This window comes from Dryobates pubescens, chromosome 8 (genome assembly GCF_014839835.1).
Source record: "Dryobates pubescens isolate bDryPub1 chromosome 8, bDryPub1.pri, whole genome shotgun sequence".
NCBI lineage: Eukaryota > Metazoa > Chordata > Aves > Piciformes > Picidae > Dryobates > Dryobates pubescens.
In genome coordinates this window covers 5,763,235-5,786,820 of record NC_071619.1, presented here as the reverse complement: position 1 = coordinate 5,786,820, position 23,586 = coordinate 5,763,235, and the positions used below count along the sequence as shown (strand labels likewise).

General features: G+C 41.3%; 1 protein-coding gene across 11 annotated transcripts in view; it reads right to left on the bottom strand.

Moving 5' to 3' along the window:
* ABLIM1 (actin binding LIM protein 1) overlaps window positions 1-23,586 on the bottom strand; it is a 212,515-nt gene that overhangs the window by 10,023 nt on the left and 178,906 nt on the right. For 8 of the 11 annotated variants that reach the window (XM_054163606.1, XM_054163602.1, XM_054163607.1 and 5 more), the window contains 8 exons: window positions 20,122-20,157; window positions 18,744-18,873; window positions 10,550-10,654; window positions 8,220-8,267; window positions 5,819-5,965; window positions 3,740-3,831; window positions 3,319-3,415; window positions 55-116 (listed from right to left, as the gene is read on the bottom strand). In XM_054163606.1, coding sequence (XP_054019581.1) covers window positions 55-116; window positions 3,319-3,415; window positions 3,740-3,831; window positions 5,819-5,965; window positions 8,220-8,267; window positions 10,550-10,654; window positions 18,744-18,873; window positions 20,122-20,157 — 717 coding nt within the window. The remainder of the gene's footprint in view (window positions 1-54; window positions 117-3,318; window positions 3,416-3,739; window positions 3,832-5,818; window positions 5,966-8,219; window positions 8,268-10,549; window positions 10,655-18,743; window positions 18,874-20,121; window positions 20,158-23,586) is intronic. The other 3 variants (XM_054163597.1, XM_054163599.1, XM_054163600.1) reach the window with 3 other exon arrangements.

The window sequence follows — 23,586 nt, the reverse complement described above, 5'->3', positions numbered from 1 at the left end:
AACACCCTGATAATTAAAGTCACATTTTGCTTGTCAAAATCACTACCTCCTTACCCTGTGAAGTCCATTTTTTCCATAGCCAGGCAGAGAAGAAGTTTTGGAAGCTGAAGCATGTGCTGTTGAAGAGGAAGGGAAAAAAATCTTTTTACTGGAAAAATTCTACAGAAATCCAAAGGCAAGAACATCTGAGGAATCAGCTTGCATAAAAACCAGAAGAGCTGAGCATATACACAACCAACTGAGACACAGAGACTTTGGGAAACTAGTATTTTAGCCCCAAATTCAGCACAATCTTCTATATATTCTGTAAGCTACACACAGCTTCACCATGCCATTGTGGCAGGTCATCAAGAGGGAACACTGATTATGCCAGGCTCAAAATCTAAGTGCTTTGCATTAAGTTGAAAGTAACACTCAAGGATCAGACAACAGAATAAAATATCTTTTGTCTCCTTAGCTAGATAAAGTATTGCTGTGGATCTTATGATGGGACCATGATAAAGGGCATGGAGAATCCAAGATCAGCAGACTGGATAGCTTCCCTGTTAAGTCTCTCATGCAGGCTCATTCAATTCCACTTTCTTAAGTGGCACACATGATTTATGTATCATTATGCCCTCTCAACCTCTCACGAATTTCCTTCCTACCCTTCCTATTGCTGCTAATATCCTACTGATGCTCCCAGCCTCTGCTCCTGCTGCACAAGCCAAGATATGCATGACTAGGACACTCCATTCTCTCTGTATTCACATGGTTCAGCTTGACATGTTTTGCTACAAGGGAGAAAAGACTGTTAGAGTTGATCCTTTAACACCATAATTGATGGATGTTTGGGTACTGACTTCAAGAGACTGGTAAGAATGGGCAGTGGTAAGTGAATCCAAACAACTGAGAATTTGGCATGCTGATCTGAAATCATCCTGTACATGATATGACACTTCTGAGAACATGACATGATTCAATAGAACTCTGAGACTCCTGCTTTCATCTGGAATGAAAGAGTAATGAGGTATCGAGGGGCATTCAACTCAGCACTTGCACTGACTTCAGAAAGTGCATGTGCAAGATTGACAGTTGTGGCCAGTTTTGGGCTCCCCAGTTCAAGAGGGGCAAGGATCTACTGGAGAGAGTCCAACAGAGAGCTACTATGGTGATGAAGGGACTGGAGCATATGCCCTATGAGAAGAGGCTGAGATCCCTGGGGCTTTTTAGTATGGAGGAGAGAAGACTGAGATGGGATTTAAGAGGGGATTACAAATAGCTGAGGGCTGGGGGTCAAGAGGCAGGGGCAGCTCTGCTCAGTTGCACCCTGGGATAGGATAAGGGGCCATGGACGCAAACTACAGCACTGGAGGTTCCACCTCAGCATGAGGAGGAACTTCTTCACTGTGAAGGTCACAGAGCACTGGAACAGGCTCCCCAGAGAGGTTGTGGAGTCTCCTTCTCTGGAGACTTTCAAGACCCATCTGGATTTGTTTCTGTGTGATCTGTGCTAGTTTCTGTGGTCCTGCTCTGGCAGGGAAGTTGGACTTGATCTCCAGAGGTCCCTTCCAACCCCTAACATCCTATGATCCTATGACAATATAGAAATTTCAAGGGTGTGTTTTTAAATACAGATAAAAAGATGGATCCACAAAAACACTGTCAGCATAGAGGTCAATAGCATTTCTGCAAGATCCTCCAGGTAAGAATGCAATTTTTGGTGTTTGGGGTTTTTTTGGGGGGGTGGGGTGGGGTTTTTTTGTCAGTTTTGTTGTTTGTTTTTTAAATGTTATTTTTAACACAGAAGAGCAGGAAATGTACAACTTGAGGCACTGCTTTTGCCAGCAGTAAGCAGCTTTGGGAAAGGTACCACTAAAGATTCCACAAAAGGCAACTGCTGACTGCTCTGATTATTACTGGAAAAAGGGCTGGACACACTTCCATTAAAGGAGTCCTCTAACCTGTTCTAAGGTTAATAAAATAAAAATAAATCATAAACTCTGAGTTGAGCAGGCAGACTCCAGCCCTGTACAAAACACAGATAGAGAAGGGAGAACCACAGTCAGTATCTCCAAGGCCATAAATAGAGGCAACACTCTTATACAACAGGGAACACAAAGAAAACTTCACTTGCTTGGCAGCTACTCTGGTAGATGACTCTAAAGAGACTCATATGTCCCTTCTTGGCTTGAAGTACAGCTGCTGTGCTACAACAATCAGTGGATGAAGAAAGTGAAAACAAATCCCCAAATCCTTCTCTGGAGATCTGAGGAGGCCACAGATGTGTAACAGAATGTGCAAGGAGGTCAAGAACCTGAGACACCACTCGACCAGAGCTGACTTTTATGCTTTTCCTCTGGAACAGAATACACCCAATCAAAAATGTCAGCCAAGGCTGTGTTTGGAATATGCAGCCCTGCTGGTAAATGTTACTGATTTTCTGTCCCTGGGAAGAGAGACTTAACAGTGACGGGAACTACCAGCTTAAGTAAAATGTGTTCCTGTAATTTATAATCCTATTATAAGCCTATAACTAGTGCATGTGGTGCAACAGCACTGAATATTTGGGCTGCCCAGGGAGGTGGTGGGGTCACCATCACTGGAGGTGTTTAAGAAGAGACTGGATGGGGTGCTTGGTGCCATGGTTTAGTTGATTAGATGGTGTTGGATGATAGGTTGGACTTGACGATCTCAAAGGTCTCTTCCAACCTGGTCTATTCCATTCCATTCCATTCCATTCCATTCCATTCCATTCCATTCCATTCCATTCCATTCCACCTCACTCCTTATGTGTATTAGAAAATCTTTCTCCTCAAAATTGCCTGAGAATCATCCATCTCATATTTATTCTAAGTAAAACCCAACCAAAGCACTCATCCCCTCAGCAAAACCAGATGATGAATTAGGCCACTCTTTCAGGGGAGAAAGAGAGGCTGCTGCTGGTCTCTTCTCACAGGTAGTGATAGAACAAGAAGGAATGGCCTCAAGCTATGACTGGGTAGGTTTAAACTGGACATTAGGAAAAACTTTTTCACAGCAAGAGTAGTCAGGCATTGGAATGAGCTGCCTAGGGAGCTGGTTGAGTCAGTAACCCTGGATGTATTTAAAGGTCAATTGGATGTGGTGCTTGGGGATATGATTTATGGGATGAACTCTGTAGAGCAGGGTTCTTGGTTGGACTTGGTTGGTGATCCTGAGGGACTTTTCCAACCTGAATGTTTCTGTGATTTTGGTGATATACAGGTGGATACTTATCAAGAGGTCTTCCCAGTGGTGTCTTTTCTGGGAGACTGTTTGCTATGTGTATGTGTAGTGTTCATTGCCCACATGAATTACCTGGAGAATCATAACGACTGGCAGAAAGAGCTGACCTATCGCGACTCTCCTTTTCCATCTCTTCTTTCAGTATCAGTTGTCCCAGACCTGAGTTGAGCTACAAATTGCAATTAAAAAGATACATCAGTAAAAAAAAAAGCTGACTGAGGCATCAGCAGAAATTACTTACAGCAGACAAAAGGGCACTTTTTGGATGGTGTTCAAGAAACAGCATGAAGATGAGCTTATATGATGGCCATTGGAATGGGCTGTCAAGGGAGGTGGTGGAGTCACCATCACTGGAAGTGTTTAGGAAGAGACTGGATGGGGTGCTTGGTGCCATGGTTTAGTTGATTAGATGGTGTTGGATGATAGGTTGGACTCGATGATCTCAAAGGTCTCTTCCAACCTGGTTAATTCTGTTCTACTCTATTATAACCACCTTCATGAGCTGCTCCTCCTGCAGCTGCCGGCGCCTCTGTAGCTCCTCATCATCTTCTTCTCTTCCACTTGATCTGCGTCTCATGTCAGCTCCTGCTTCCATAAAACCACAGTACAGAGAGAGTTTTGTGTATCAGTTCAGCCACAGCTTGAAGATTTCAATGCTAGTTCAAAGCACTGGTCAGTCTGATTTACTGAATAAACAAAGCAGTATTTTCTTGCAGACTCAAAGGCCTTCTTCATAACTCACTCTTACCAAAACTCACTCAGACAGCCTGCCCTAAGGCTGCCAGCTTTCTTATAAAAATTGACAAGAAGTTAAACTGTACAAGTTCCAAACCAAGCAAGCCATGAATCATTCTAACAGGAAAGAGCTCAGATTAGCAATCTGGAAATACAGGGTTTGATGGCACCAGTACCTGTATTGGTGCCTAAAAACAATGCCTGATTTACAACTATGCTTTAATCCAGGCTTCAGGAAACCAAATCTGAATTAACATTGCAAATGGAAAATTAAAATACATTAATCTCCTAAATGGACACTCATATTTGGCATAAACAAGGCATTATTTTTAGTCTAAGAGGAGGGAAACTAATTTGATCCACTGGGTAAAGCTAAAGTGAAGACACAGGTGTTCTACAGTTTAGTTCAGATAATTTGCAGCTATCTTCCTTAAAGGCACAGCCTGAAACTATCACACATATTCATTTAATTATTTTTTTTGGGTGAGTAATCTTCCTTTTCTCCAATATTCCTGAGAATTAGCCCAGGAAAGGAATCTTCCTTTCAATAGACAGATTATGATATTGCTGTAAGCATTTAGACAGAAGTCTATAGTCCTTGTTTTGATAGCTGAGCTCATTCTAGCTCTCTAAGCAAAATATCACACTCAGAAAATCAGACAACAAGCCAAAACCCATGAAGCTTGTGGGTTTGGTGTTTAGTGATCTATCTTTCATGATGCCTTCATATTATTGAATAAAACTATGCCCAGGAGCACATTAGTTTCCAAAGAGTCCTGTAGTTTCTCAGGTGTAACAAAATTACCTGATAGCAAATATACAAACCAGTTTTACTGGAAGCAATTAAAAGCTGTCATTCATTGCCTAGAGACTAAGCTGAAGAGCCAAAGCTTCCACAAAGTGCTCCAACCTCAGGTGTGACATAATAATGCCATAGCTATCACAAGCATTGTCAGGAGAGTTTAACTATGTAGATGTTCTGTGGTGACCAGAATGTTTGTCAGGTTGCAATCCTACATAAAGGACAGTTTCAAACTATTCCTGCTGCATATGCAGCCCCTTAAATTGACCACTGAGCTCTACCACCTTGTGGTCCTCTCCCAGCACCTGTATGAAGATCTCATTGTGATGAAACCATACACTCCCTCACAGAAACCTGAAACAGGGGACATCTTCAGTGTTCCAGACATGGCTTCATAAAAGAACCAGGCTAGGAAGCTTATTTTATGCCATAGGGTCAATAAAAAATTAACAGAGGACAATAACAACAAACCAAAACAAAAAATTAGAAGTTATGATGTACATGATTTAAAGAAAATAAGACACCTGTAGTGCTACAACACAGAAAAAAACACAAAGGTTGTTGAAACAGTAAGCCTGAAAATCAGGACTTTTTTAGTCTGTTAATTGCTCCATTTCTGCCACTGCTTCTTGCCATGAAATTAGTCAATGGTGGGAAGCAATCGTATTTTCTGTGAGGTATTCACTATTAGCTTAGGGCTAAAAGATTAAATAGACAATAACTGAAAGAAGTCAGGCTTGTGTGACATCACATTCTTTAAACAACTGCACAAAAGTTCATTTTTCTATGGGTTAATAACTGCGTGATTAATTGCAAAGTCCTCTAGCAAAACCTCTTCAGCTCAGTGCTATTCACTAACTTGAAATTCACAGATCCTCAGAGGTCTCACCAGAAGAACTGCACTTCGTGGTGCTCATCTGGAGTGGACACAATCTTCACTGCTTATTTTTACAGCTCCAGTATGAACCCACTTTGCTTACCAATACCTTTTAAGCCACATCACTTGTGATTCCTTTTGTTTTGGTTTTTGCATACCTATGGCCGCAAGGGAGGGAGGACCTGGCCAATGGTCTGTCTCAATCTTTGGTATCTCGTTGGGTGCTGGTGCATGAGCAGCTGGGAACTTGGAGGACTTGATGATATCCTCGGAGGACTTGCTCTGTGCTGCCAAAGCAGCTGCATCTAAATGGCAATCAGGGAACTTAGCTATGTCATGTTCTGCATCAATAAAAAGGTATTCCTTACTTTTGGCAAAAGTTTAAACTTTACACGAAGTTAATTCTCAAAAGCAAACATTTTCATGTTTCGCTTTTCCAGTTGCAATTTGAAGCAAGTAATGTTAATTCTCTTGCCAACAGATTGGAAGCAAACCTTCCTCTCCTCCCTCATATGCCCACCCTCAAAAAAAACCCCCAAAACAGCTTTGGATTTCACTAGGGTTGCACAGTGTTAGAATGATCAGGCAACAATGAGAAAATTCAACCTAAGAGTGTTAGCCAATATCTCCTAAGGACAACTGATCACAGAATCATAAGGATCTGCCTTGCTTCTAGGGTGAGAAAGTAAATAATTCAGAGGAACAGCACTGATTTTAATTCTGCTGATGCTCATTATTCCTGTGAAAAGCTGAAAACCAAACAAAACAAGACATCTGAAACAAGTATGTTTATCTAACCAGCAGATTTTTTTTCTTCTGCTGCATGCCCTTGCTTACTAGCATGCAGCAGTACTAAAAGCAGATGTGAATTTATTAATAAATACCAAACACCATTCAGATCAACTTGGCAGGGAAAGGCACTTGCAATGAAATGAATCTCACCAACAAAATGTCTCAGCAGTGGAGCATCCACTTAAAATTCCAGCCTAAGCCAAAGCCCCTTAAAAGCATGTGAGGATGTGCATTATAGCTTTCACTTCTTGGCATTAAAAATAAATGAATTAAAAAAAATCCAACAGGATTCAGTTTATATTAAAACCAGCCTTAACTACCTCTTATCTGCAAACTGTTTCCTCAAATCACCTTCTCTTATATGAAGCTATAATATCAAACCCAAGGATTCTGGATATGTGCCCCCCTGTTTTCTCCTTTTTAAACAGACATCTATGTTACAGAGGTGAAGCACTGTGTTGCTCAACCAGCATGTTCAGGGTAGTTAAGGAACATCAGTGTTAGGCATCATTGGCAATTTTGAGCATTTAATGATTAGGGAATTCTAAGCATAACTGCAAGTATGGGGGATGCTGGTCAGAGTTTACAAGAGCATGACTTCAAACAGTACTTACGTATTAGAATTGGTGATGTCAGTGGTTAAACATTCACATGTTAATGGGAGGTGAGGAGATACATTAAAACCATAAAAGTAAACAAAAATAATGTTAAGACTTTTCCCAAAATGAGTATATGGTTTGAAACTTAAAAAAGAAAATAACCACACAAACAAAAAACCAACAACCAAAAACAAAGAGGAAAAAACCACCCTGATGTAATACCACAGGAGTGTTAGTTGCAGTGCTCACTCCTGACTACAGCATAGACTTCCTGGGCTATCCCAATCACCTCAGCTCAATGGCTGTCAGCCAACTGTTCACCTAAACCCTGCAGCACTGCTGATGTGCTCCTTTCATCAGACAAAGGGTCTGCAAAGGGAAGCAAACTCTAAGTCTTTCAAAACTGAAGCCATCCATCTTTCACCACATGATGCAGAAGTAAACTCCTGTTTTAAGTTTTCTGTTCACAATGGAAGGGAAGTGTGAACACACTCCACCATAACAGGGACCCTGCTCTGCAGTACTACAGACTGGCAAGGCAGTGGGCTTCTGCCAGCATTTCAAACTTGCTGTAAAACATTGATGCTGAACAGGTTAGAGCACTAATACTGCTGTCCAACCCAGCATCCAAACTTCTGCAAAAACAAGTACAGCATACTACCTGAGCTGTGTCACAGGGCTTGAGAAGCAAATTAGCCCCGTCAGTGATAAAATCGCTGACATTATCTTCAGTAATTAAAGCTACATTTGGAATTCCACTCTGATAATAACATCTCCATCTTTGCTGTTGAAATGAATCATTGTACTTTGTCTGTTTAAAATCAGGACGTTTCACAAAGTCCCTGTCACGGAACAATCTGTTGTTAATCCATTTTAACGTGATCAGCACATGTATCCTGAAAATATAATGGCATTGCAATGCTAAAGGAGACAGCAAATCTCACTTAATGGCAATTTTGCCATTAATATTAACCTGGCCAAGGTTTAAACTAAATGAAACAACATGCTTTAGAACATAATCACTCAGCAGGATAGGCAATAACAGCTGTTTCAAGCTTGCACTGCTTATTCGTTATGCTTGCAAAGCTCAATGGTTTTCACTAGGCTGCATGACTCTGAATGTATTTGACACTCTACTTTTGGAATAAAAAAGGGAAAGATCATTTACCATGCTGTTTGTAGATGGGTGGCTTTCTGTAAATGTTGACACCTTGATCTGTGAAATTGAAAAACAGAAAAAAGACAATATGAAAACTGCTTCAGTTGTAGATGAGGACAACTCCAATGTTAAAACAATAGACAGAGCAAACCAAAGGTGCAGCACAGGAAAGAGCCAGGAAGCTATTTCCAGTATTCTACAGAATAGTAGTATTTAAAGGAAATAAAACAGAAGAAAAAGTGGAAAGCCAAAGCCATGTGGTATGAAGTCCTTTGGAGCTGATTCTGTAAGATGTAGATGCATCGAAGTCATGAACCATTCATTTTAAACGTTCAGAAGATTAACAGCGGGATAAAAGTCAGAGAAGAGATGCAAACAAGCAAGACATTTCAGTGGTGAAGACACAAGCCATTTGGGGAGAACTACCCCAAATAACTTCAGTGGAAAATTGTGCTTCAGTCATAACAGCTCAATTTTCGTTCCAACTGACTGGCTGGATCGAGCAGAGGAGAATGCAGTGAGCCTACAATTCACTTCAAAATACAGAAAGCAGCACAGGTACCTAACACACTGCTCTGAACAGTCAACAGCAGCTACACTTTGGTGAGTCAAAGGGATGCTTTATGCACTGTTAAATGATCCACTACTAAGTCTCAAACCACAAGATGGATTTTATTTGTTTATTTAATGTAAGATCCACCACACTTTTGAACATAATCAATGTGCATCAGAATAAAAACCAGTTCCCAGAACTCTAATGCAGTAAGTCTACAACAGGCCTCAAAAGTTATCACATTTTCACAAATAATAACCTAAGACAGGAGCCAGTTTGTTCTAAGCTACCTTCCCACCCAAGACAACACTTCACCTGTTTGGCACAGCTACAAAAGCAAAAGTTAATCCAAAACGAGTGCTACAGTTCCAAAACATGTCCAAATCTTATTAGAAGACCTGCACGAGTCACTGGGAACTAGACAATCAAGAAACCCATTTTGCTGCTACACAGTGCCTGAAAACCAGTTTTCAGTTACAGTAGAACGAGATGAAAAATGATGAGAAATGCATGCTGTGTATTGCAGATCCGATTAAAGTGCTACAGGAGACGACTTCGCCTTGAGCATTAAGGAAAGCTACCCCCAAAAACTCTACTGAAATGGCAGCAAATCTTATTCTGCAGAACTCTACACACTTGACTAAACAGGCAACTTCATTGCACACACACTCTGAAGTATTTAAGTTTTGTTAGTGATCTGCTATGGCTACTTGACCAGCAAATAGGTATTAACATTCCAAGGGTAGTCATGCGATACTTTTGCGCACATCTATGAAGGAAAGCTGTAAGGAGGGTAGGAACACAGCTCCTTCTGTGGCTGCACTGTGCCAGCTGAGGAGAACAACTCTCCCACCATGCTGAAGATGATTACTCAGAGCTATTCATGCAAGTGCACTTCAGCTTATGCGAGTCCAAGTGAGCCGGGTTAGCTTAAGCAGCTCAAACAGCCTACCAGAGATAAGCCAGGCCACACTGACTGCAAGGGAAGTGCCCACAGTTTATCTGCTGGAAATGAGGAAGAGCAGTAACTTCTGGCAGTGCCAAGGGGTATTAGACTGAAGGGGGCCTGAAATTAGGTATAATAAATATTTCAGCTACCACTGATGCCGTCAGAAGATGCATGTCCCCAACTCCAGGGACGTACAGCCTCATTCTATCAATGTCCAAGGACTCATAGGCTGGAAGAACTGTGCAGCTCACTTCAAAGCAGAAACTCCCCTTTACAGAGAGGTCCACCCTAAGGCATATATATCCTCATGGACCTGCAGGTCTCCCTGAAGACACCAAATAGTTGCACAAAACAAGTAAAGAAACATCCTCATCTCCTTTAAATAAATAAAAAGGGTCACTACACTAGAACTGTTGGGTTCAACACTGGAACAAGTCACAACAGTGTCAATAAACAACATAGATAATTGGCTCACTGCTCAACTCTGTTCTGCACCTGGACCAAAAGCAACTCCTCCAAAGTTAGAAAACTATGCTGGTGTTCAGCTGGCACAACTAGAGAAATTAAAATCAGGCCCTGCATAGCTTATATTCAGTTCACAGGCCATCAACCAACCCTGAAAACCAAGGCATTCCAACAGACCACCAGAACAGGCCAAAACTGCCATGAACCTCCTGTCAATGCGCTAACTCCTCTCAGCAAGCCCAGGAGCAGCTCCAAACCCTGAGGGTGCACCCCATGATAACAGTGTGAAAAGATGGAGACAAGACAAAAGTTACAAAGGCTACATTCTACACTGTGACAGGACACCGAGATACATACAGTGCCAACTCCTACCTGGAACATGGAAATGTTTAGGGGCCTGAGCGTAAGTTGGAGTGAGAGGGCGGCTGTCGGGCCGATAGGGGACAGGGGAGTTCCGACCGCTGGACGGCTCATTGCCTCCAATGAAAGAATGGAGAAAACAAAATGAGAAGAGGGAGAGCAATTAAATAATAATTAAAAAAAATAAATTAAATTAAAATAAAAGGCAAGCCCAATCAAACCCAAATAAAACTGGTGGAATCAAAACCTCCAGAGAGAAAAAGAAGTTGAAGCAAAAATATAAATACAAACAATAATGAGAACTGGTAGCCCTGGTGAGTTGGGTTTTTTTTTTTTTGTTCTCCTGATATTCCTGCAGAGACAAAAATTAATGTTCAGGCTGGAGTTGAGATTTGAGCAGCTCAGACCCATTCTGACGGCATGCAGGCAGGAGCTGTGTGCTGGTAGCTGGTGATTAGATGGGCAGCGTGGAAAAGAAGAATGGAAGGTTACTTGGCAATGATTTAGTACAGAGATTGCTATTTAGAGTTAAAAGTCATGAACACAGAGCATAGTAGTTGATAGGCGAACCCAAAATCAAAACAACTCCCAAGCAGCTAGAAGCAGATGCTGGCAGTTACTACAATTCCCTAAACTAAAAGCATACAGAAGCTAGAGATGGAAAATAGCTGTTGGGTCGCTCAACCCATATCCAAAGGCACAACTGTTCCTTACACACTCTTTCACTGGTTTAGCTTGCTGGTAGGAATTTCTTATATGGCAAAATAATTTGTAAAGCAAAGCAACCCATCTGGTGCCTGCACTCACATCACTGGTGCCACCACAAAGCTCTGTCAATGCCAAATTCAGCTCTAGTGACAATGCTCCACCACAGCTCGTTCAGAAAATCTGAATCTTATGTCTAAAAACTTAAGCTCCATTTTACACACACCATTTATTCCATTTATTCGGGTTCATTCTTACCAAGACTATTCTTTGCCTCCAAACAATCCACCACAGCAGTCCAAAGGCCCTGAAAGTTCACATCGGTCAGGGTGGGAGGGCTATTGCAGAACCATGCTGGCTGACCCCTAGGTATCAAGACTCAGCAGCCAGATAGCCAAATATGTGACTGTGTGTAACACAGAAGAATGTTGCTGCCTTTTACTTTGTGTCATTCTCCACACTTGTGCAAACTTGCAGAAGCAAAAACTGTCCACTTGGGTGTTTATTTAGCACAGGTGTGGGTGACCACAATTGTGAAAAGTAGTGGAGCATCAAACCCCTTCAGTTTTCAGGTATGTACAAGGGCTTACAAAAACCCTAGGAATGAGGGAGGAGTACAGAAGGTGTATAAAACAACAATAAAATAGCATCTGTAGGCATCCTTTCAGCTATAGGTTTCCTATGTCCCATTAGAGGCCCCAAAACCTAAGGGGAAGAGAAGAATTTGAAGAGATTTATTGACCTATGGACTTGTCTCAACAGAGGAGTCGCGGGTATATTTAAACTGTTGAGAATCCATCTGAGCCTCTACTGCAAACACTACAAAGTGAAGAAACCCACTTTATATCCCCTCATTTATCTCAGCTAGATAGACACAACCAAAATATGCTCACATCCATAAATGTATGCTGGCTATTCTTGTACCTGGTACACACATACTTTGTTTAGAGAGAACTGATAAACGTTGTGTGATGAATACAGTACCAGGCAGACAATTAGCATGGGATCATCCTGCATGTGTTGCTTTACAGATGTCTCTGTTGCTTTGCATTTCCTGGGGTTCTTGTGCAGTCTCTCTCCTCCTGATGACTCCTACTAGTACTGACAAATGACTCTCCTTTACACTTTCTGGGATGGCAGTCTCATTACCCCCAGCCACTGCAGGAGGGAATGGCACATCTACTTAGACTCTCATTAGCCCATCCCTGAGGAGCCAACTTTCATAACAAGGCTTAAGCGCTTCAGATACAGTTGCAAAATCACCCACAGTTTATGACAGCAGTGCCAACATCTGTGAAACATGCATATGCACACAGGAAAGCAGAGCTGCTAGCCTGCCTGTGCCTGCCTCCCAGGGCCTTGTGGCTGGCCTGCTTGCGGCTTCGCATAAAAGTAGGGGCTGTGTGTACTCCAAATTGGGGTTACTTGCTGTGCCTGCACAGGAAAGTCTCACTTACTGTCTCAGATGTGACATAAGTAGTGTTCAGTCCACAAAGCAACAAAAGCACTCCAGTTCACCAGTACTGTAGGAAACACTAATTCCCACACACCTGGGATAAAGTTCAGCGTGTGTGCGTGAAGGTGGGTGGAGGATTAAGAGATACTGGAGTAAGTTTAATAATCAATCACTTGAGCACAGCAGCCTCAGAAGTTAACTTCTGAGGCTTTTTCCCTTTCATTCTGCTTGCTTCATCAGGTAGTTCCATTTTTCTATAGCTCAGTTTTTTAAGCAAGTTCCCCTAGCAGCCTGCAATATAATTGCTTGCCTATACACAGGACGATGTAATGCAGGCTCTTGCTGCCTTCTGAAGCATTCACCGCTGGGCTCATTCTGTGATTCACAAGAGAAACTCCCAGAATCAGGCCAAAAAAACCCATATGCAATCCACACTGAGCCTTCTGTCAGCTTGCAATTTAGTTGCTCTCCTTCTGAATAAACATAGGAAAAAGAGTTCAACGGCACCTGAAACTCCAAGTCCTACTCAGGTTTTGTCAAACTACATTCCTCACCTTGTCCAGATGTGTAGCCCTTACTTCCCATGCAAAACTGAAAATCATTAAACAGCCAAAGCACAGAGGCTTTCCAGAGCAGAGATTTCAGCTGCATCCACAACCCCCTGGAAATATTTATCACACACAGAGAGTATTTGATTTCAGAGACCTGCCTAAAGGAAGGAAAGCAGCAACCTGTAAAAACCAAGGCCCAAATTCACTATGAAAGTAGGCAGATTCCTTATGGGGAGGTCTATGAGCAGAGGAAGCCACATTACTTCAGAGCTCTTTTTACACTGAAATCTTACAGGGACTTTGCATATTCTCACATGCCTCTGAAAAATTCTAAGCATGTGAGATGAAATCCTGTCTCTCAATAAGAGTTTTGTCTCTGATTTCAGTAGGGTCAGGGTTTCTTTCATTCATGGACTTGTTTTGATTCTTTCATAGCAAAGACAGTACTTTATTGAGACAAGACCAAATTCAGTGGAGACTCCAAATGAGATTAAATGAAGTCTAAGATGATGCATATTATACTTGCTTCCAGCCTGTTCAACGTATATGTTACATCAACAAACTCTCACCAAGAATTCCTGAGGCATATTTAGCCCCTTCATTCTTCAAAATTCTTTACATTTGGTCTTGTCTACAAGGCTTGAGTCTTGTGTAAGTGTTATGCTGTATGAAAAGACACTGAAACTCAAATGTCTACTTTTCTGGCCTGGTGCTACAAAGCTACACAGGTGTAATGTGTCATATGCCACTTTCAGGATCACTATGCTGTTCAGAAATTATAGCTCCTCAACCAAATCAGTTTTGGTGTGTTCCATATTCTCTGATTCCTAAAGGAAAAATAAAACCAAGCAAACTACCCCAAATTACATAACTTTATGAAATCTTTCTTACAAAATTATAGCAAGTTCCCCTTCCTGACAAAAGTACAAGTGGCTTTGAGAAAGGCTGACCAAACAAAAAGAAGATCACAGGATGCCTCTTCTTTAAATCACTGCAAATGTATCTATGACATCTACTTAACCCTCAGCAGTGCCATCATTCTCATTTCAGATACATTCACAAGAGTCTAATTCCCTAGTAGACACAGAAATGTTACTCACAAGGTAAAATAAAGTAGTTCTTTAACCTCTGAAGACAGACACCTAGAATACTCAAGGCAAACCCCTACAGATAAGACTGTCAGGGAGTTGCATTAAATGCAGCCAGTGCCTGAATAATCTTCCTTCTTTGTCACACAGGTATAAAAACTTGGGGTACTAGGACACGTGGCATGAAAGAAGGACAAATGAAGAACCATGTGGGAAACCCAGATCAACTTCATCAGTGGATAACAAGATACCTATTTTTAAACATGGAAGTAGTGAAGAGGACACACAATGTAGTGCAACTGGACTTCACTCAGCACTGCTTAAATGTTAACACTCCCCCCAGTCCCTCCTAATTATATACTGGCAATTACACAGATGTTCTTATCACATTAAGCTAGGCATGAAACTTAGGCCACCTTAAGAAGATGCTTCTTTCTCTCAACCAACTACTAAAAGATTACTCTTCCAAGTCAGCCACGTGAGTTACAAAACACAGGCACTTGCTACTTGCCCCTTCTCAACTGCAGCACATCCTTGGTTGATGTACAGTGTCACAGTGATATGAACTTGAGCTTTCAGGAACTTTTCTGAGGTACAACACAAATCCCACTGTGGCCTATGACCTTTGTGTAAAATCTCCAGAAAGCTGTGGGTTCGTGCAATGCCTCACACAGCATCTGCTAAGAACAATACCCACCCCTTTTGTCTACCGTGCTTGTCATCCCACTTGGCCTTCTGTACCAGCGACTGAGATGCACACCTGATCTACACACCAGGTAATTCTTTAACATCTAAAAACAACAGGCATGGATTTCCAACAGATCTTCCAATTTATATGTGGGAGAAGCTCTTGGCTCAACAGAAAAAGAAGAAAAATGCCACTTGAAAGAGTGTGAGCATTAATTTGGATTTACAGCAAAGAAGCATCGAGACTGCAAGGATTATGAATTAACTGCATGCTGAAATGAGCAGGGTATCTATTTTTAAGGGTCCCAATATTTTAAGTTTGAAGTGAGATTTTTTTTTTACATTGATGTAATAGGAAAGTTGATAGAGTGTATTAACAAAAATCATTTAAGAACAGGCATGAGTAAAATTAGTAATGGTGATCTAAATGCTTGAAGAGCTGTTAGTATTTATTGAAAGTTCATGGCAACAACCTCCTTGCAACTGTTTTTCATTCTCTCCAGTTTAGGATTATCTACATTAATCAGTAGTGCCAGAACTGAATCTGTTCAACTCACTCAATTGCCTCTTGTTGAGCTCTTGCAGATGATGCAAGCTATGACCTTCTCCCCCAACAGAAGAGATGGCACAGCCAGAGAGTGCTTCAATACAAATAAAAGTAAAACCACACTCATAGAAAGCGAGAAATGAAAGTTTGTTGAGCTCAATGGGCTCCTTGAAGGACCATAATGAAGGAACCCTCCCCAAAATCAAGCCATGTAAAACAATAGATTGAAAAATAGAGAAATGACCAGATCCTCAATCAGTGAAAATCCCTGCAGCTCTACTGCCTTCGGCAGAGTCTGTCAATTCTAACTAGTTGAGGAGAGGCCTGGAGGTTTTAATTTCCTTTTTTGGGCAGTAATTACTGCCAATGTGATCAACAATTATTAACTTCCTTGTTGCCATTGATCCTTATACAATAATCTTTTTTTTCTCTTCTTCCCCATATTTTTTGATCACTTTGCTCTCATCCAGGCAGTACTTGTAGTCAGTTTTGAAATGCATGTTTTAAGAAGGAGGAAATAATAATTAACTGTTGTGGTGATTGCTGTGTACTGCTTTGGAAAGAAGTTAAATTAGGCACCTATAAGTTCTAGATAATTAATGGTAATGCTCTCCTCTGTATTCTGATAGTTAGTTGCTTCATGACTCTTCAACTAGGGCCCTTAGAAATGACATATTTCCTCCAAGAAAAGGACATTATGTCTATTCTAACATAGTTTTAAGTGTAACGGCACATTTCGAGGCATGCTCAGCTGTACAGCCAATGATGACCTTATGGAGATACACCTTATTAGCTTTGACAGAATGCCAATACATCTCCAGTCTGGAGGGTACTTCCTGGAGTGGCCTGGCTCCTTACCTTTGATATGGGGGATGAAGTGGTGTCGGAAGGGGGAGTTAGGGCGGGAGTCATGGTGAGAGGAGCTGAGACTGCTAGTGCGCAGGTATGACAACCGCTGCACACCAGTAGAGAGCAGCTCTGCAGCAGCAGGGAATCGGGGGGCAGAACAAAATGAAAACAAAGAAAAACAATAAGAGAAAGGCAGGGAAGGAGGCTTCAAGGAGGAAAAAAAAAAGAAGGCATTGAACAATTAGGATTCTGAAAAGAAGGAAGGAGAAAAAAAAAAGGTTAAAGAGGTACTGAAGGGTTCATAAATGTTAGACAAAAATACAGGATGTATTAGAAGAGAGGCTCAGATTTGAACTGTATCACTAATTTAGCATAACATTCATTGGCTTAATAAGCTTCTGCTCTATGCCATGTTACCAAAAAGTAGTCTGATTCCAGCATGCAAACATCACAAACATTGATGCTCAGTTAGGAAAGCAGCTGTTAGGAAAACGGCCTGACCAAAAAATGTCAGTCAAGAGGCATGCAAGCTGTTTTCTATTGTTTTAAGACATTCCAAAAATGCTGCAAACATCAGCTAGGGCACTGCAGGAGGAAAAGGCTGCAAACTCTTTCAAAACTTATTAGCACTCCAGTTTTTGAAGAACCTTAAGCTGACAACATCAACAGAGTGGTTCAATTCTCCCTGAAGGGTTAGCTGGGAGCCAAAGAGAAGTTATCTGGGGCTACTGGGTTTATTCAGACAGAAATGACTATTGCAAATAACATGATGATAAGAAGTGCCATCAGGAGAAAAAAGGGAAATATACATGTGTTTTATTCAATGCAATTACTGTTGGAAAACAATTAAGTAGTACTAACAATTACCCCAAAGCAGGGTAGCAAAGATCAAAATGATATATTCTACAGAACTGCTTGTGTGTCATACGAGAAACAGCAAACAGGTGAGCCAGAGATGAGATCATCTGAACAGAGGTAGGTTTGAACAAATGTCTTCTCACAAAATCCTCAGGCTGTGAACTTTTGAAGATTTTACATTTGGCTCCCAAGTCTGGCTTAGCCCATCTGCCCATCACAGGAGTTACATCAATAGAGACAGCAAAACTCAATCCCAGTCAAGCCTGGAGTAGGGCCTGGATATGTTCATACCCCTGATAAAAATGGGGAAAATCCCCTCAGAACTGCCAGAATCAAGAGCCAGAAGTTTGCAGCTTTTTCATAGTTTCATACTCTTTTGGTTTCAGTTCTAACATCATCTTAAAACACACTCATGTTGTCAGCACTAAGTATCAGATACAATTTGCATCTGTCCCACCTCCCTTGGGTCCTTTAAATAAAGCATTCACTGTCAGACACAATTAGCCGCTTTCAGCCCACCCCCACTAGGAAATGGCTGCAGCATTCAAGTTCCACAGTGCTGGCTCTATTATAAATCTTTAATTTTAAAAATGCAGCTCCTATTGTATACAGGCTTCTGGCATGCCAACTGCTCAGCTGTAATCACCAAGGAAGACGAAGCTGCACGAGTGTATCGCTCGATTTAAAACCAGATCACAAAGATTTAATTCATCGCCATAAACAGTAAAATCAGTCTTGAAAAGCCTTCAATGAATAGCATTTAGAGATACATTTTAAAGCAGTTTGGGTGAGGATGAACAGTTTGATTTCATCTCTCGCTTTCATATACATAACCAGTCGCTTTAAAGGCACTGGGAACCTGAATGGCTTGCCCATTTTCTATGTTGTGCATCACTGCTAAACCAGTAAGTGAAGTCTGTGGGCTTTAGATACTCCCAGGCAAACTGCCTATGGCTCTCACTGAGACATTTACCTGGTGAACCATGAGCTTATGTTTTCAAAAGTAATTAGCAGTTTGGAGTATCTGAGGGGTTTGCTGCTGAATCTGAGAGTCTATGGCTGCACCAAGCTTTAAACAAATTGGTTTTTGAGAGGGAGAGCCCTGCATTACTGACTTCTGTAGAGTCAGGCCAGAACTTTTGTTTCCAAGAGGTGATACTTCTCCCAAATTCCGGAATGAAGCTGGTGATTCACTGCTGCAAATTTTTGCTCACTTTCAGAAATAGGCAAAGATTAATAAATAAATAATAACAAATCAGATGTCAATGTTGTAACAAACACTCAGCAGTCTAGTGCAAAGGACTGCACCAATCAGTAACATGGGGGTGGGGGGAAGATAGAAAAGGAGATATCAAAATACAGATACATTTTCACTACTGAGAGAAACAAGTGCTTTGCTCCACCAGTAAGTGACATAATAAACCCCCAATAATTTCAGCTATTCTTCTAGTGCAGTTGCCCTTACCAGGTCTGTGGAAATGCTGAGGGGATCGTGACATGGTGGGTGTGTAGCTGTGCCGACTGTACACTGGAGAATTAATGGAGCCCTGACTAGTAGACCTGTGAATCATGCGATCTCGAACATCTTGATAACCCTGCAGGACAGAAGCATTCACCAGTAAATGTAAACTCATATTAAACATTTTTTAGCAGCACTTTCTTCAATCTGAAGGTATCAGCAGAAAATACTGAAATAATAATATCCCTTAAGTTTTCAACCTGCCTCATTAGTAATGATCTGTCCCCAAAGACTCAAATCCATTTTTATAGTCTGGGTGAGAGTTCGGTCTTGGAAGGTTCCAAGTCCACTTGTAATTGCTATTAACTTCTACATAATTCTAGTTCTGCCCACATTCCTGGTGAATCCACAAGCAAAGCTGCATTCAAAGTATATCTGTCCTGAAGTGTATTGCCCAAGACACATGAGCTAACCTTCAGCTAGCTAACTTGGCGACTAGCAAGAACTCAATAGCTGCAGTGCAGAGCTCTCTGTGGCTTAATTCATGTGTCTAGCTACATCAAAGATATTTAGTATCCAAATTACATTTCCCTTGCATTTGAAAACATGACACATTCTTACACAGCAAAATTAAATTTACTTGGTTCCTGGGGAAAACCAACCAACAAAACTGACACCACCACCCCCCACAAACGAACAGTCTCTGCCCCCTTCCCTGGAAACCCCAGAGAGCAAAGCAAACTGGTACAAACAGGACATGATTGATGTTAATGTAGGAATATTTACAAGAAATTATGTTCACTTTTTTTAAAGCATGTAGCAATTACAACCTGCACATTGCAAATAAGCAACATTTCCACCCCCAAATTGATAATGGCATCTACTGTATCCTGACAAATGGCTTCCCAAATGTTTCATGTTGTTGTGATGTTCAATTAACTCATAGGGAAAAGCTAACCAAACCAAACCAAACCACACCACAGTTACACTTCCTTCAAGACAAATCCACAAATGTTACAGCAGCAATCTTTTCAGATGCTTGGAGCAGTATTTTAGCTCATGTAAATCATCCAGCTCCTGAGGTGGGGGGGGGTCTACCTGTGCCACAAGATGGGTTAACGCACAAGAAGTGACCTCTGCTGGACAAATGACTCTGCTTTAGAGACAACAAAGGGGTAGGAGTGGGAGCTTTGATAACTTCTGTAAAATCTGTCAACATTTTGGTTTTAGAGTTAATTTTTGTTCCGTTTCAATCCTCAGAACACACGTCTCTGCGGCATATAGAGATGGACCAGGCTGATAACAAAATTAACACCTGCATTTGCTGAAGTGAGTAACTCTCAACACAGTAAGATAATGCTCATAAAGGTTCCACCAAACTTACTTCTGCAGAAGGGGTCGGTGATAATGTCCTTGGAGACTGCAAAGACATAAAAATAAGGTTACCAAAAACATTGTTGCATGGCCTGGGCCAGAAAACGGTAGCCTAAACATTGCTGCAGATACACTGATAGATGGGAAAGTAAAATGGCAGTGCAGAAATTACTGAGCTCATTGCAACCCTGGAGCTTGCTTTTTCCACGTTGCTCAGGACCTGGTCCATAAATCATTGGAGCAATTAAAGTTTCTGGGAGAATTTTTATGAGAGTGATATCACGGAACTTCATCTCTCGGCCAGCTAATCATTGCGGTCATTAAAACATAGCTGTAAAGATCAAAATCAGAAAGAGTTATTAACTTAATAACCGTGCCTCTTACAAAGAGATCTCTAAAGTGGAAATCAAAAGTAAATAATCTTAACTCAGAGCTTTGCATGGAAAACCAGAAATACAGAAGAGCTACCAGGATGAAGCATGTTTTTCCTTCAACACACAGACTCTGGCAAAACCGCGCTTCTCCCCAAGGCCTCACATTTCATACTCATGCAAAGGAGAACGTAGCTGTCATCAGCATTTCTTTGATATGATCTTCTTTAAGTCTCGGTGCTCTTCCATGGTTATGTAAGGAGAACAGCCAGCAGTTACAAGCATGAATATTGAAAGGACTGTGCAAAGGCCAGTGGGCAGATATATGCACAACAGGATGAGCAGTTTCTCTTACAGAGATAGGGAAACTGAGGCAAGAAATACTTCTAGAAATGAAACAAAGTCATGCATAAGTTGACGGTAGGAACAAGAATAAAGGCTATGTATAATTACCAGTTAATGTGACCTTTAATCACAAGATATTTTGAAGCTGGAAGGTCAGGATTCAGTTGTTTTCTTTATGCACTAAAAGTATTATTTAATTGCCATAATGAACTGGGCAAGCAACTTTTGCTTCTAAGTAAGACCACAATCATTACAGAACTATAAAGCCATGAAGATAACGTCTCAGAAGCCAAACTGCTGATTCTGGTCTAACTATTATAATAATGTACAACAGCAGTAGTGTAAAACATGCACAGAACTCATGGCAATAAATATCCAACTATACATTTTGCATTGAGAGACCATTAACTCTTATGGAGCTGGTGACACTGGGAATGAAAAGTATCTAAAGAAAGAAGTGACTTTTTACATAAGGGGACAGAACATCCCCTTTTCAGCAAGTTTCCATAAAGCTATTTAAAAACTGCTTTTGTTACTTTCTATCCAAGCCTTGAATGTCTTCTGTGTTCTTCTCCTGATCCTTGTAACTGCACAGGTTCTATAGTGCAAACCACCATTCCGTCAGAAATCTAACAGCAGCAGCAGCAGCTACAGACTTCTCTCCACAGGAAACATATCACACACGCTGTTTGGTAACATCATTCTCCATGAAGCCTGAGAGCTAATTGAAAACTTTCACTGCCAATGACAAGAGCATGTACTGTGATGTGCGCTTCCACATTTTCCCAGGTCTGTAACTACAACGCCTGGTCCCACTAGATGGTGCTACAAGAAAACACTGTCTACAGAGTGCTGGGAAAAGCAAGACTGGGATTGAACTGAACAAGAGGTAACAAGGCAGAAACTTTTCTAAGCATTGCAATAAAGCAGAAAGTCTCATACTACATTTTCTCCCTTTCTTTGACTCAAGTATGTACTTTTCTTGTAACCTATTCTCTGTACTGCATGGTTTGTTTGTGCTAGTGGATTACCTTCAGTGGCTCTTGCACATCTCCCTTGTACACTCAGAAATATTTATTTTTAATCATACTGAAGGACTTTTCTAGTGCACAAGCTCAAACTCAGGGCTCCCACCACACAGACACACTTCACAAAGAGAATGCAGGTCAACTCACTTAAAGCCTTCGAATCCCTGCCATGACTAAACAGTCACCTCCTTTGCTTTTTTAAAGATGATGGTGACTGGTGCAGGATGTACCAAGGTTGGAGTCACTTGATTACCACGACACAGACACAAAGAGAGAGATCACTCCACCCTGATGGGCTTGTGTTCTCACTAGGGCAAGGGAAGGGAGGAGAAACAGATACAAAGAGGTGAGGTAACTTGCCCAAGGTAACGGAAGTCAGCAGTAACATTGGGTGGAAAACCCACAGGTTCTAAAGGTGAGACTCCTTCTGTTTCCAGATTTTTGTAGTCACCAGAAATGAACTGGATTGAATATTGTTGAAAATATGGGGTAAGAAAGCCCCAAAGGCTTTTGTTTATCTCCAGAACAAGCATAACAGAAGACAGCTTCCACCATACCTCTTCATTAGCTTCCAATACACTGATTTGTAAGTGAGAAGAAGCTTCCCTTTAAGGATTAACAAACAGCTCACCTTCTCAGGGGGAGATTAATTCTCCCACTGTGGCTAACAAGAGACTTGTATTTGTAGAGGATTCTCTGGAATGGGTCAGGCCTGTTGGAACTGGTCAGAGGTCACCAATGCATCTCTCTGTGGTTCTGAACCAGATGTCAGTTGGATTCACGACCAACATAAATTTGATGGGGAAATTCTGTAATATTCTGACTTGTTAATCTCTTATCATTCCTGACCTGGACAGGCTCCTGAGTTTCTAACTTGTGTTATAATTTAAATGATTAATCCTATAACACATTAAAAAACCAAACAAAGGAGAAAAATGGAGGCAGCTCTGATCTGGGTAGAACAATGTGCTAAGAAAGCAGAATATTGATCATTGATCTGGGTATCTTCAGATCGCTGGTGCCCAAATGATTTACTGTACTTCCTTCTTCATCAGCTCATCTTCACTGTCAATTCAGTTACAGTCAGTAAAGTCAATGAGATTGCAGGGAAGTAAATCTGTTTCCATGTCCATTTCGATTTGCACTCAGAAAGTCTGAGTTGCAGTCAGATGGTATTACGCAACAAAATCTGCTTCATGATCTGCACTGCAGTAATCTAAACAGTAATTGCAGATATGGAATTCACCTTACAAAACTGGGAGAGCCTGCAACCTGAAATACGTTTTTAAATACAAATATAAGAGAATGATTTTATTTCTTTCATTGCAGGATACAAGAACCCCTACTTAATGTCTGCAGTTTAAAGTGTGAGGCAGTTATTTCCATACACAACTAACCTGCTTTCCCAGGAGGAAGAGCACTTCATCTTGACCTAGCTGAGATTCTACCCAGCATGTCTGGCAAAGAGATGCAGAAATGTATTTCCCTTCCATATAGGAGAGAAAGCATCCCACTGCTTTTAATGGTTTTACTGCCATGGAATATAGAATCACAGAATTGTTAGGATTGGAAGGGACCTCAAGGATCAGCCAGTTCCAACACCCCTGCCATGGGCAGGGACACCTCACACTACAGCAGGTTGCTCAGAGCCACGTCCAGCCTGGCCTTAAAAACCTCCAGGAATGAGGCTTCTACTACCTCCCTGGGCAACCTGTTCCAGTGTCTCACCAT